General features: G+C 36.4%; 1 protein-coding gene across 9 annotated transcripts in view; it reads right to left on the reverse strand.

Annotated features, from left to right (window-relative positions):
- Window positions 1-14,866, reverse strand: part of LOC115217166 (serine/threonine kinase SAD-1-like) — a 362,920-nt gene that overhangs the window by 131,169 nt on the left and 216,885 nt on the right. For all 9 annotated transcript variants that reach the window (XM_036507077.1, XM_036507076.1, XM_036507071.1 and 6 more), the window contains exons 7-8: window positions 3,698-3,766; window positions 1,306-1,452 (exon numbers count right to left, since the gene is read on the reverse strand). In XM_036507077.1, coding sequence (XP_036362970.1) covers window positions 1,306-1,452; window positions 3,698-3,766 — 216 coding nt within the window. The remainder of the gene's footprint in view (window positions 1-1,305; window positions 1,453-3,697; window positions 3,767-14,866) is intronic.

The raw sequence follows: 14,866 nt of genomic DNA on the forward strand, positions 1-14,866 counted from the left end.
CATGTTTACAAAGTCAGAAAACAGCACAGCTCCCATGACTTTCAGAAACATTTTTTCATGCTAAGAGTTGCTGAAGCATGGAACAGACTGCCGGCATCAGTTGTTAGTTGTCGGAGCACTGCATCCTTCAAAACTTCCATACTTCCTGAGATTCGACAACACTACACCTGATTTTCTCCCCTCCATACACATGCAAGCATGTATCTGACTCATACACTGTTTGCTTTCCAGACATTTGTACATTACTGCATATACTTTATATGCACTTTTTGACAAGTTGTGGTGCACCTGAGCAGTGTATACAATAATTTCATTCATTATCATAAACCACATTTGATAAAATCTCCAAGAATTTAGCCCAATGATGTCAGAAGTTAATCTTGGATAAGATATTAAATTGCATCAAGTAATGAGGCTACAACTTGGGTGGTTCCGAAGTTTAGGGGAATCTGGAGGTACCCTTTTGTCACCATTACTCTCAGATCTGCTCTAGCCTGGAGTCATGGGACCTACCAGGGACCCCAATTGTGGATTAACTAGCAGAACATGGTTATGTGGTTAAGGATCAAGGACTCAGAGAAACACTGGCCCCTAGACATGTATCACACAGATCCAACAGTGTTTGGACATGCCTTGATGTTACATGAACTAATCTCTCTGTTTAAGATTTAAAGAGAGTCTGAGGCTCAAAGTTAAGCTCAAGGGAATCGGATGTTACCAAAGTAGATTGTATGCAAACCAGTGGAAGGCAATTGAAAAACCATTGTCATATCTTTCCCAAGAAAAATCATGAATCTTCAGACTTTGGCATGGAGATCCGCAATTGCAAATGGCTGTAGGCATGCAAGCAAAGAGAGAGACAGACAGACACAGAAAGAGAGAGAGTGAAGTTAGACGATTCTATTGCAACCATTGTAAGAAATAACATTGTTACTGTCATTTAATAAATCAAATTTTATCACAAGGTGAAAAAAAAAAGGGATAAAGTAGTTATTTTTCCATTGGGTATAATCAATTCGTTACTAAGTGACAGGTAATTTTATCATCACATAAACACCACAATCTTAACAAGAGCAAAGCAGCTATGGGAAATTCTTTCGGAATATATAATTACCTGTCTTTGATTTTATGCTGATTGTTTTAATGTTAATTATCAAAGCATTGCTTAAGTAATCAAAACATAAAGCAATTATTATTTGAAATAATTAAACAAAATTATATTATCTAGACTTCTTATAGAGTTTTGATTTGAAAATCTTTAAAAAAAAAGTTTTGTTTTATTTAGAGACGAAACTGTTTAAATACCGTTAAACGTTTTTCAGGATCCACTTCAATCATGCCTCGTAATAGATTCTGACAATCAGGAGGCACAAAATGGGGAATGTGAAAGACACCTTTCTTAACCTTTTCCAATAAATTTCTTAAATTGTCATCATCAAATGGAAGAGCACCCTTTAAAATAAACGGAAATGTATTTAGAATGCAGTTTGTTTGAGCTAAGACGGTCAAATCAATGAATCAAACCAAACGAGAATCTTACAAGTAGAAAAGACAAAAGTCAAGAGACAAAAGACAGATAAGCCATGATTTTGGTTCTACCAATTTAGTACCAAATTTTCCTTTACCGTCTAATTGCAAACACCTAATTTAAGAAAATTAGGTGCTGGGATAAATTTTGGGGATTTTTAAGAGCCTAATGTTTGCATCTTTCTACATGCATTAATGCAGTATGGGTAACCTAGTGATATATATATATATATATCAAAATGTTTGTCATTTAAAGTATTTCTAATGGGTAAATGGAAAGTCAAACGGAGTCTATTACAATTTGAACTCTCAACAACAGAAGGACTAAATTAAGTACTGTAGATTCATTTGTCCACTAATTATGCTAATTTAATGTCATACAAAAGCAAATAATTATGTATTTACTTTGCTTTCTTTCCAAAGCACAACTTAGGAATATTTTTAGAGGTGAGAGTTCTTGCACATCAAATATTTAGGAGAATTTTCTTTTGCCTTGGTTCTCCAATCTCCCCTTCATTATCATCATCATCATCACCACCACCACCACCACCACCACCACCACCACCACCACCACCACTACCACTACCACCATCATCATCATCAACACATTATTTAGAAATACTCATTTCCAACAACCCCCACATCTCACACATGCCAAGTTCCTCAATCAGCAACTTTACTGTAGCAAGAATCTTATCTGGAGGATTTCCTAATCGCGTATTATCAAGGCTCCAGGCATTATAACATTATGGATCAAAGCTGAACCCTGACCTAATGATATCACCAACACCCAAATATGAATAGTGTAGGCCATGAAAGTTTAGCAAAGTGACAAAAGGAGCTGACTTGAAGAAAGTTTTCACTGGTCACCAAAAGATCAAAAGATAGATCTGAAGGTTACCAATATGTCTGGCAAAAGAAATGGTAGCACTATGGAACCCTCAGAAGATAATGACATACCTGATTGAATTAAAATCAATTTTAGGTCAAGTCTGAAAACCACTTTAAAGGCCTTCATGCCACCAGGAGACCAGGAAAGTGCTATGAGCATAAACAGCTGCTTTACACCCTAGATTAGTAACAACCCCAAGCTGAATTGGTGCCGATTCCAAAGAGAGACAGCAGGATATCCCTGACTAGTCTACTTTCCACAAAATATATCTAACAGTACAAATGCCTAGAATCGGAATTGGATCACCATTTGGCTTCAGATTAGTTAAGTTAAGTTAATTTTTTGGCTCAAAAAGTAAAAAGCAAGGCCATGTAGGGGGACATGGAGTTATGTACAGGGAGGGTGTGCATGCCATTTCTGGTCAAGAGAGACTTTGAACCGAGCGGTCGTCGGCATCTTCACTATCTCGTTCGGCAGCTTATTCCACGGATCCACAACTCAGATGGAGAAAGCCCCTCTTCTTCAACTGAGATGAAATCATCGCAGATAGAGCTTTTCGGAGTGACCCCGCAGTCCACGCTCTGGAGTAGGAGTGAAGAACAGTTCTTTCGGGAGGTTACACTTTCCGCTTATGATGTTGTGAGCGAGAATGAGATCACCATGGCGGCGGCGTTTTTCTAAAGAATAAAGGTCGAGCATCTTCAGCCTTTCTTCATTAGCGCAAAAGACATATAATGGCAGGGGAGGGATATGCTGAGAAAGAAATCTATGAAGTCATGTGCTGATGTACCACCAGTTTCTTTGATCAGAATTCACTGGAATTATGGAACAATAAGTCTTAGAAATATTTCAAGGGAAATGAAATGTTTTATTATTATTATTTTTTTGAAATAAAGAAGGAAGAACTGTACTCAAGTTGGACTCTACATCACATTGTACTATTAATGCAGAATTGATTTTTAAACAATAAATAAAATAATTCTTGTGAATCTTAAATTTGAATAAAAATATTTGTTATTGTTATCAGCTTGGAAGAAGCAAAACAGAAACTACAAAATTATTATTAAAAAGAAAAAAAAAACGAGACTCTAATCTTAATTATCAGTTAAATTAACTAAGAATATACAAGAATATTAACAATTATTTTCATTTGATTCAGAGAAAAATTGAACAAAAAAAAAATTCAATTTAAATCATAACTAATTAAAATTTCAATACACAATGTACTCTTGCCATTCGTTAAAAGCTATCTTAATGACAATCTAAATTTAGACTAACCACAAGAAGTGCATATAATATCACACCACAGCTCCAGACATCAGCTTTCCTGCCATCATACTTTTCTCCCTGAAGTAAAAAAGAAAATAAATAAATAAATATTAATTAGCACAATCAATTTACAATCAGTATTTATTGATCTAAATAACTGATCCAACCACACTGGATTTTCTCTGGATTTCTTTTGAATATTAGATTCCACTTACGTCAATAAATGCTGCCAAATTGTATTAAATGACATAAAATACAAAAAAAACAGAATTGTGAATGTTTTATATGAAACTGCTCCCAACAGAGATACAAGGAGCATATGGTGAAACATGGAGCATATTGGTGAAACATGGGGCATATTGGTGAAAAGCTTTGCATATTAACAGATATCAAGAGCTTCATGAAACTCCCTTCTTATTTTACCTGCAAAATTACCAAAAAAAAAAAAAGGTCCAAGAATAAATATATGAACAAAAAAGATATTTTTTGAAGAAGTCTGAATCCGAATGAAATTTGTTGAAATAAGAATAAAAGAAGCATATGGATACGAAAGGTTGTGGATCCAGTGATAGAGAAGAAATCATAAGGTAAGTATGTAAAATCCAAAATTGGTGGAATCCAGTGTAGGTTTGCATTGGTAACAAGTAATCCAAAGAAAAAGAAGTTGTTACTGAAATCATATGTAGATGCCATGAGGCCATTAGTACTGTGACTCCTGGGTAACAACATAAGGAACTATCTCTCTTCTCTCCCTTGAGAAAGAGCCTGAGTTCAAAACATTGGTATTTTTCTTTCCTTGCAGCAGCTGCCTATGTGTTTTTATATAACTACCAAATTTTCTTTATATGTAAAATATATTATCAAAGATAATGTTTCAAAGATCCAATAAAAAGTACTTTTTTAATTCATTTGTTTTGATCCAGCTTCATATCCATTAATAAGGAGGCAAAATTATTCATCACAGGTAAATCCATTTATAGTCGCCTATGTTGTAGGTCATATCAAGGGTATCAAAAGTGAACTGATCTCCAGTCAAATTATAAATATAAATATCCAATCTCTTCATATTAGATTCAGCCATATCATTGTATTTCAGTTTCATATCTCTGTATTTCAGGGGACAGTGGACAGAGTATTTCTCTTGCCAATTAACTTTCCTCTGTTCGTCAAACATGCTTAGTCTTGCAGATGTTTCACTACACCAAAAGCTATTCCATGCTGACTATCACATTTCCTTTATATGGGAAATATATCATCTGCAACGGACTGACTCAAAAAAAAAAAAAAAAAAACCAAGTGCTTCTTTTAATAATTTTTCACTTTGGAATCTAAACATCCATTTCAATGGCAAAATTACAAATATATTAATAACCAATTTCCTGCTATTAAATCATAGAAAAGAACATGAATGATTGAATATAAGAATTATTTATTAATATCAGTCAGTTTATATTGAAACACATGACAAAACTTCAGTGTCTCAGCATGCATGTACGGTGGAGTGTCATATCTAGATACAAAAATTATATATCCTCCACCTGTGTGTATGTTTGTTTGCATGCATGAGTTTATGTATTTATGTATGTATATCACACAAACACACAACACACGGACATATATTTATACACACACGGACATATATTTATACACACACGGACATATATATGCACACATATGTATACATGTTTTCACATTCAAGCATGCATACACATACTGGAGGATATATCTATATTTATGCAAATATGAAAATAGATAGTTTTTAGCATCAAATCAGAAATTACTGAACACATAAAAGATACATACAGTGTATTCTTTCAATTATAAAGAAATCCTATTTATATATTACACACTTGTTAAAATAAACGCCTGTATTTATTTATAAATTTCTATTATGAATAATTGTCACTGAGAAACAAATCCTGTTCTGAGGCTGGAAGACACATTACATAACAATCTTAAATATATATATATATATATAATATATATATATATTATATATATATATATATATATAAGATAAAACTTACTTGGAAGAGGATGTGTGGTATTCAATCATATAATACTATATATATATATTACATATCTATATATATATATATCTATATATATATATCTATATATATATCTCTATATATATATATATCTATATATCTATATATATATCTATATCTATATATCTATATATATCTATATATCTATATCTCTATATATATATATATATATCTATATATCTATATATATATATATATATTATATATATATATATATATATCTATCATCATCATCATCATTTAGCGTCCGTTTTCCATGCTAGCATGGGTTGGACGGTTCTACTGGGGTCTGTGAAGCCAGAAGGCTTCATCAGGCCCAGTCAAATCTGGCAGTGTTTCTACGGCTGGATGCCCTTCCTAACGCCAACCACTCCGTGAGTGTAGTGGGTGCTTTTTACGTGCCACCCGCACTGGTGCCAGACAGAGCTGGCAAACGGCCACGAACGGATGGTGCTTTTTATGTGCCACCGGCACGAGGGCCAGGCGAGGCTGGCAACGGACACGAAACGGGGCGGTGCTGGCAACGGTCGCGAAACGGAAAGTTCTCTTACATGCCACCGGCACTGGTAACACATCTGCAATTTCCATTGATCGATTTCCATTGATCGATTTCGTTTCTGATCCTCACTTGCCTCAATGGGTCTTCACAAGCAGAGTTTCGACATGCCACCGGCACTGGTAGCACATCCGCAATTTCCATTGACCGATTTCGATTCTGATCCTCACTTGCCTCAACACGTCTTCACAAGTAGAGTTTTGTGTCCCAAGAAGGGAAGGTATGCATACATAGGCTGGCTCCATCCCATGTAGAAGGCCACGGGTTGTGGACTCACTTGTCCTGCCGGGTCTTCTCGCGCACAGCACACTTCCAGAGGTCTCGGTCTCTAGTCATTTCCTCAGTGAGACCTAAAGTTCGAAGGTCGTGCTTCACCACCTCGTCCCAGGTTTTCCTGGGTCTGCCTCTTCCACAGGTTCCCTCAAGTAATATGTCCCTAAATCTCTGTCCATTTGCAGGATCTTTAAGCTTCCAGATCCTTCTTCTCCATATTTGTCGTCTTCTGGTTGTCCTCCTAGTCCTGATCCTAAAGTCACTAACTACCAGTCTATGTTGTGGGGTACATTCTTCACCTGGGAAGGTTTTGGCATTTATAAGCAGCCATCTCTCCCTTTGCCTTGTAAGGATGTAGTCAATTTGGCTGGTATGTTGGCCCAATTGGTAAGTGACTAGGTGGCTGGTAGGTTTCCTGAAGTTAGTGTTGCAAATCATAAGATTATTTGCATCGCAGAACTCCAGCAGCCTGGTTCCCTCCTCGTTGCAGGAGCCATAGCCATAGCCTCCATGTACGCCATGGAAGCCCCCAGCATGTCGTCCAACGTGACCATTGAAGTCACCAGCCACAAAGATAAGGTCTCTGTCGTTCGTCAATGAGGTAGTCTGCAGTATAGTGTCATAGAATCGGTCTTTCTGTCCATCGGGTAGCCCCGACTGAGGAGCATAGGCTGATATAATGGTTGCTAAACTATGATGAAGCACTAATCTAATCTTAAGTATTCTGTCACTTACTCTGATTACCTCAATTACTTTATCTACCCATTTCTCAGCGATAAGTATACCACGCCACCAACCCCGTCAGTGTTCCCTGCCCAGAAAATCTTGTACCTGCGTTCCTTGCCTGTGAGGAACCTAGCTGATCCTCCTCTCCACCTTATTTCTTGCATGCAACATATATCCACACATCTCCGTTCAAGCATCTCGACTATCTCACCAGTATATCTATATATATATATCTATATATATATATATATATATATATCTATATATATATATATATATATATATATATATATATATCTATATATATATATATTATATATATATATATACATATATATACATATATGCATATATACATATGTATATGTACATACTTACATCTATACATCATGAAATGTGTACAACAAAAAAATATGAAGTACGAGTACATGGAATATTGACTTTGTTTTCGAACAACGAAAGACACAAATGGAAAAGAGACAAAAACAACATAAAGAACGACCCTTCATCAGGTGTTGGCTGTTTTTCTAGTCTCGTATTTCGAGCATTTAACAACAATATATGCTTTCGATAAAACAGTTGCTCCCACAATAAAATTTGGGATTTTGTGGCGGATCAAAATTGGTAATACAAATAGGACAGTGAAAACAAACAGGAAGGGCTGCTAAGCCTAAACAAGGTTTTGTGATGTTCCCAGTTACAGAATGTATTATTATAAGAAAACCCTATGTGATATCAGTTTCAAATTTTGGCACAAGGCCTGCAGTTTTGAGGGAGGGGTTCAAGTTGATTACATCAACACCAGTGCTCAACTGGTACTTGTTTTATCAACCCTGAAAGAATGAAAGGCAAAGTCAACCTCGGCGGAATTTGAACTCAGAGACAAATGAAACACTGCTAAGCATTTTGTCCAGTGTGCCAATAATTCTGCCAGCTTGCCGTCTTAAAATACTGCGTAATATTGGAGCAGAACTGGAATCAATAAAAGATGAGGTTGCAACTGGCAACAAAAGGACTCAGACAAACCTGACTGATCGATGGGCTAGCTGAACAATTAATCAAATGATTGATTAGTTAATTGGTTAAATGATTAACTAGTTGACTAATAATGATGATCATGATCATGATGATAATAATAATAATAATAATAATAATAATAATAATAATAATAATGATAATGATGATAATAATAATAATAATAATAATAATAATAATAATAATAATAATAATAATTAGAGAAGTGAAACAGAACCAGTGTGTGTGTTTATTATTATTGGCATAATGATCCTCCCAAGATGCAACAAAATCTATTTCGACATGTGATTTCACACTGAGATTATTGCAAACCAAATTTTTAAAAAAAGAAAAGAAATAAATAATATTTTCAAATGCAATTGAAATTAACCACAGTTTCTATACCTAATTAGAAAAATATAACAAATAATAGAGGTATGAAAAATAGGGAAAAAAAATAAGAGGACTATGTTCCTTTTTATACTGCTTTTAGGCACCAAAAGTTTGTATTTTAAGGTTAAAAAAAAAAATTTTTGATGGCAAAGTTTGATAATTTATAATTTTTGTGGCAATAGGCACAAGCATGACTGTGCGGTAAGAAATTTGCTTCCAAAACACATGGTTCTGGGTTCAATTGGTCCCACAGTATGACACCTTGGGTACACGATGTCTTCTGCTATAGTCATGATCTGACCCAAACTTTGTGAGCGGATTTGGTAGGCAGAAACTGAAGGAAGACTGTTGTGTATATATATATATATATATATATATATATATATATATATATATATATATATATATATATGTATATATATATATATATATATATATAATATATATATATATATATGTATATATACATATATATATATGTGTATGTATATATATATATATTATATATATATATATATATATATATATATATATATATATATAGACAGATAGATAGATAGATAGATACCCACTACTTGACAACCGGTGTTGGTGTGTTTACATCCCTGTGACTCAGTGGTTCAGTGAAAGACACTAACAGAATAAGCACCAGGCTTTAAAAAATAAGCATAGGGGTCAATGTATTCAACTAAAATTCTTCAGGGCAGTGCCCCAGTATGGCCACACTCCAATTACCAAAACAAGTAAAAGACAAAAAGATGTTAGAAGTGATTAAGACTGCATGAAATTAACGTTTGTTTTTTTTTTTTTCTTTTAATTAGTGACCCGATTAGGTAGGTCTATTTTTAAATCAATAATAATGAATGTATATATACTTCTAGATATAATAATGATAATAATAATAATAATAATAATAATAATAATAATAATAATGAAATTATTGTATACAGTGCTCAGGTGCACCACAAATATACAGTGCTCAGGTGCATCAAAAATTAAGCTGAGAAAAGAAAAAAAAAAGGATACAGATTAAAGAAATTTAAGGATTTCTTGCTAATTAATTAATATGAAAATTAAATGCGTTAAAACATTTGAGGAATGTGGGAAAGAATTATATTTAGATCTGAATGGAATATGAAAATACAATAACTTTGCAGGTAAAGATCAATGCTTCGTTTTATTGAACAGGTGCAAAAAAAAAAAGTTCATTGGAAATCTACATTGTCATTTTATCACTGCAAAATACAAAAGACAATTAAATAAATGTGAGATAAAAATAAATAAAATAAAACAAAAATTAACAAAGCCCCATATTTACTGATCAACTTCATTAACGAAAATACTAAATGAACAACTAGTAGCACTAATTTGTACTCCGAATAGAAATGCAATTGACATGCTATGAGACAATAACGGTAAATAAGAAGCTTCGTGTGGCGCCGCAGAATTTCATTGATTATCCGAGTTGCCAGTAATTCTACTTATTATTCTGCAGGAGAAACAATGCTGCAACACTTTTCTGTGAATAGCTGTCTGTTCAAGGATATACCTGAGAAGTGTCTACGGATAAGATCGGAGCATCGAAGCATGTTTCGCAGAGTCAAAGACTGCGTAAGACAATTCGAAAAATCATGCACTTAGGTTGTTATGCATTAAAAAGGCACTGTCTTTTGACTACTGCTACAACAACAACGCCAACGCCGACAACAACAACAACAACATGTGGGTTTGAAGCTAATGATTTAAGATTGCAGAGATGAACAGGTCATAAACCCTGGTCATAGCAACATGGAATCTTGAAATTTTTAAGGACAAGAATATGAATCTATGCATGTGTGTGTGTGTGTGTGTGTGTGTGTGTGTGTGTGTGTGTGTGTGTGTGTGTGTGTTTGTGTCATCATCATCATCATCATCATCAATTAAAAGGATGTTATATGATGATATATGTATGTTGTTGTTGTTGTTGCTGCTTGTATCTTCTCGAGCTATGCCTGGCTCATAAGGGCCAGTTTCCTGGTTTCGTTGGCATAGAGGGTCCTCACCTGGATGGGATGCTAGTCCATCAGAAGTGATATATATGTATGTATATATATATATATGTGTGTGTGTTTGTGCATATATATGTATACATATGTGTGTATATATATATGTATATGTATGTGTGTAGGTGTATATTATATCCCTTAGAGTGAGGTGGAAAAAGGCAGTTAAGATGGATGGATGGATAGATACATACATACACACATGCATGCACATAAACACACACACACACACGTTAATGAGAGAAAACCCAGAGGTTGTAAAACTTCTGATGGTACTTGGATGCTCCCAGAAGTCTAATTACCTGTAACAAATATATCGCATAGCAAGAGAGGAAGAAGAAAGAAAGAGAGAAAGAAGAAAGCAAGAGAGAAAGAAGAAAGCAAGAGAGAAAGAAGAAAGAAAGTGAGAAAGAAGAAAGAAAGAGAGAGAGAATCTGAAAATTCCAGGCCATGTGGAATAAGATCAAATGAAATCAAATACTCAATACTGAATCGCAGTTTCATTATTTTTATATACAGAAAGGTGGGAAATAAGCAGAATTGCTAGAACATCAGATAGAATGCTTTGTTCTGACCCTCTGTGCTCTGAGTTCAAATCCTGCTGAGGTCAACTTTGATTTTCATTTCTTCAGGGTTAGTGACATAAAATATCATTCAAGTTCTCAGGTCAATGACATCAACTAAGCCCTTTCCCTAGATTTCAGGTCTTGTGCCTATGCCAGAAACAATCAGCATAATAATACATACAGTAAACCTTTTGGCGCCCAAATACCTGAGACCCCACCTGGATTCTATGACACAAAAGTTTCTGAGAGAGATAAGTTATATTAAATCTTTGAGCAAGAGATAAACAGATAGAGTACAGAATCATAAAATATATTCACCAACTAAATGTGGTGGTCCTATAGAGGACAGTGCTACTGTTGTTTTTAGCCCCAGGAAGACATCTCCTCCAGCTGGCCAATGACATACAGTCTGTGTCCGATTAGTATTTGTGAGGGAGATCATCACTCCCATCTCTAGCCGTATGTGATACACACAGACCTGGGTTTCTGAGTTTTTACCCATCTTCCTGCAGTTAAAAACATCAGTAACATCGTCCCCTATAGGACCGCCACATTTAGTTGGCAAATATATTTTATGATTCAGTACTATTACTCAGAGATTTAATATAACTTATCTCTCTTTACAAGATCAGTGACAGTGTGTCGCTAGAAAAAGAAAAAGGATATAGTATTTTGTGAGTGGAATGAGTTCTTCATCACTAGCCAGTGATTAACACACACTGAAGATGGGTACCCACTCAGAAACCTGGGTCTGTGTGTATCATGTGAGGCTAGAGATGGGAGTGATGACCTCCCTTGCAAATACTAATTGGCCACATACTGTCATTGTCCAGCTGGAGGAGATGTCTTCCTGGGGCTAAAAACAACAGTAATACCATCCTCTACAGGACTGCCACATTTAATTGGCAAATATATTTTACGACAAAACTTTCTGTTTTTTAAGTCATTTAAATTAAAATCTTTCATCAAAATTCCGTGTCATTCATATTCTACAAACCCATCAAGCGAAGTGAAATCATAGTCAACGCAGAACTGGTGTCACACAAGTAGAACCCTTGCTTGTGGCACATAAAAGCACCCATTACACTCACACGTTCCAATTGGCGTTAGGAAGGGCATTCAGCCATAGAAACCATGCAAAATCAGACTGGGGTCTGGTGCAATCCCCTCAGCTTACCAGCTCTGGTCGAACTGTCCAACTCATGCCAACACGGACAACGGACGCTAAATGATGATGATGATGATGATGATGATGATGGTGGTGGTGGTGGTGGTGGTGGTGGTGGTTTTAGAAATTAAATGAAACAAAAACAGTGTACTTCAACAGAAATACGGTGATGAAAAGGTTAACCAAATTTTAAGCCTCAGATATTTTACAACAAATTCCATGGGAAAGATGGTAATAACAAAATTGGTGCAGACATGGCTGGGCGGGGAAACAGTTTGCTTCCCAACCACATGGTTCAGGGTTCAGTCCTACTATAGGCTCCGGCCAACAACCAAAGCCTTATGAGTGGATTCGGTAGAGGGGAAACTGAAAGAAGCCTGTCATGTGTATGTGCGTGTGTGACTGTGTGTGCATCTTTGTCTCCCACTACCGCTTGACAACCGTTGTTGGTTTGCTTACATCCCCATGACTTAGCAGTTTGGCAAAAGGGACCAACAGAATAAGTACCAGGTTTAAAAATAAAAACATATATGTACTGGGGCCTATCCATTTGACTAAAAATTCTTCGAGGCAGTGCCCCAGCATGGCCACAGTTTATTGACCGAAACAAGTAAAAGATAAAAAAAAAGAGAAAAGATTAACAATGAGCACCTTGAAATAGAACATTATCAACTTTACATCATCATCACCACCACCACCACCACCACCACCACCACCACCATCATCATCCTCACTACCACTGTCACTGCCACCACCACCACACCACCACCACCATCATCATCATCCTCACTACCACTGTCACTGCCACCACCACCACCATCATCATCATCACCATCACCACCACCGCTGCTGCCACTACTGCTGCCACCACCACCACTAGCACCACCACCACCACCATCATTTTAACATCTGTTTCCCATGCTGGCATGGGTTGGACAGTTTGAAAAGATCCAGAAAGCTGCAGGGCTGCACTGCGCTTCAGTGCCAGCTTTAGCATGTTTTCCATGGCTGGTCGCCCTTCCAAGCACGAACCACGTGACAATGTACACCGGGTGCTTTTGAGCATGTGTGTGTGTGTGTGTGTACGTGTGTGTGTATGTGTGTGTGCATACGTTCGCATGCACCACTGGAACCAGTGAAGTTGCCAGGTAAGTTGCAAAACAGGAAAGAAAAAAAGCAATGTGATAAAAATAAAAAAAAAACAAAATGGTACACCTTCAGTTTGTATTAATAAACTGCTTTGGTAATATGTTTGGCACCATTTTGACTGGCTCAGGAATATGCTAAATCTACAACAAGCTTCCAAAGTCTTCTCTCTTCTACAAGAAATATTTAGGAATCAAAGCATAGCTAGAAAATGAAACTTTCAAAATATCTCAATAGGCGTAGGAGTGGGTGTGTGGTAAGTAGCTTGCTTACCAGCCACATGGTTCCGGGTTCAGTCCTACTGCGTGGCACCTTGGGCAAGTGTCTTCTACTATAGCCTCGGGCCGACCAAAGCCTTGTGAGTGGATTTGGTAGACGGAAACTGAAAGAAGCCCGTCGCATATATGTGTGTGTATATGTATATATATATATATATATATATATATATATATATATATACACAAAATTAATTGGAACAGGGGCTGAGCATTTCAACAGAAATATGGTAAAAACAGGTTTAAAATACAACTAAAAAATAATCCCTTTGGGAATGGTGAATCTCGAAGCAAATAAATCTATAAATTATAATGTGTAAATACTGGATTATATGCTTTGGAATTTACCATTCCTAAAAAGAATTATTTCAAAATCTTGAAGTTTCTCAATTCTTATAATGTCAACAACTAAAAATGTAATTTCAGATGTCAGCATCTCATCATCATCATCGTTTAACATCTGCCAGTATGGGTTGGACAAATTGACTGAGGGCTGGCGAACCAGATGGTTGCACCAGGCTCCAATCTTGATCTGGCAGAGTTTCTACAGCTGGATGCCCTTCCTAACGCCAACCACTCCGAGAGTGTAGTGGGTGCTTTTTCCATGCCACTGGCATGAGGGCCAGTCTGGCGGTACTGGCAACGTCCTCACTCGAATCTTTTACACATGCCACCGGCACAGGTGCCAGTAAGACGATGCTGGTAACGATCTCGCTTGAATGGTGTCTTTTACGTGCCACTGGCACGGAAGCCAGTGATAGCTGCTCTTGCAACAATCACGCTCGGATGGTGCTCTTAACACCCTACTAGTACGGGGCTTGAGTGCCAGTAAGGTGACGCTGGTAACGATCACACTCAAATGGTGCCTTTTATGTGCCACTGGCACAGAAGCCAGTTAGCTGCTCTGTCAACGATCACACTCATATGGTGTTCTTTGCACCCCGCTAGCATGGACGCCGGTCATCGAA

The sequence above is a fragment of the Octopus sinensis genome, linkage group LG11 (genome assembly GCF_006345805.1).
Source record: "Octopus sinensis linkage group LG11, ASM634580v1, whole genome shotgun sequence".
In the NCBI taxonomy this organism is placed as follows: Eukaryota; Metazoa; Mollusca; class Cephalopoda; order Octopoda; family Octopodidae; genus Octopus; species Octopus sinensis.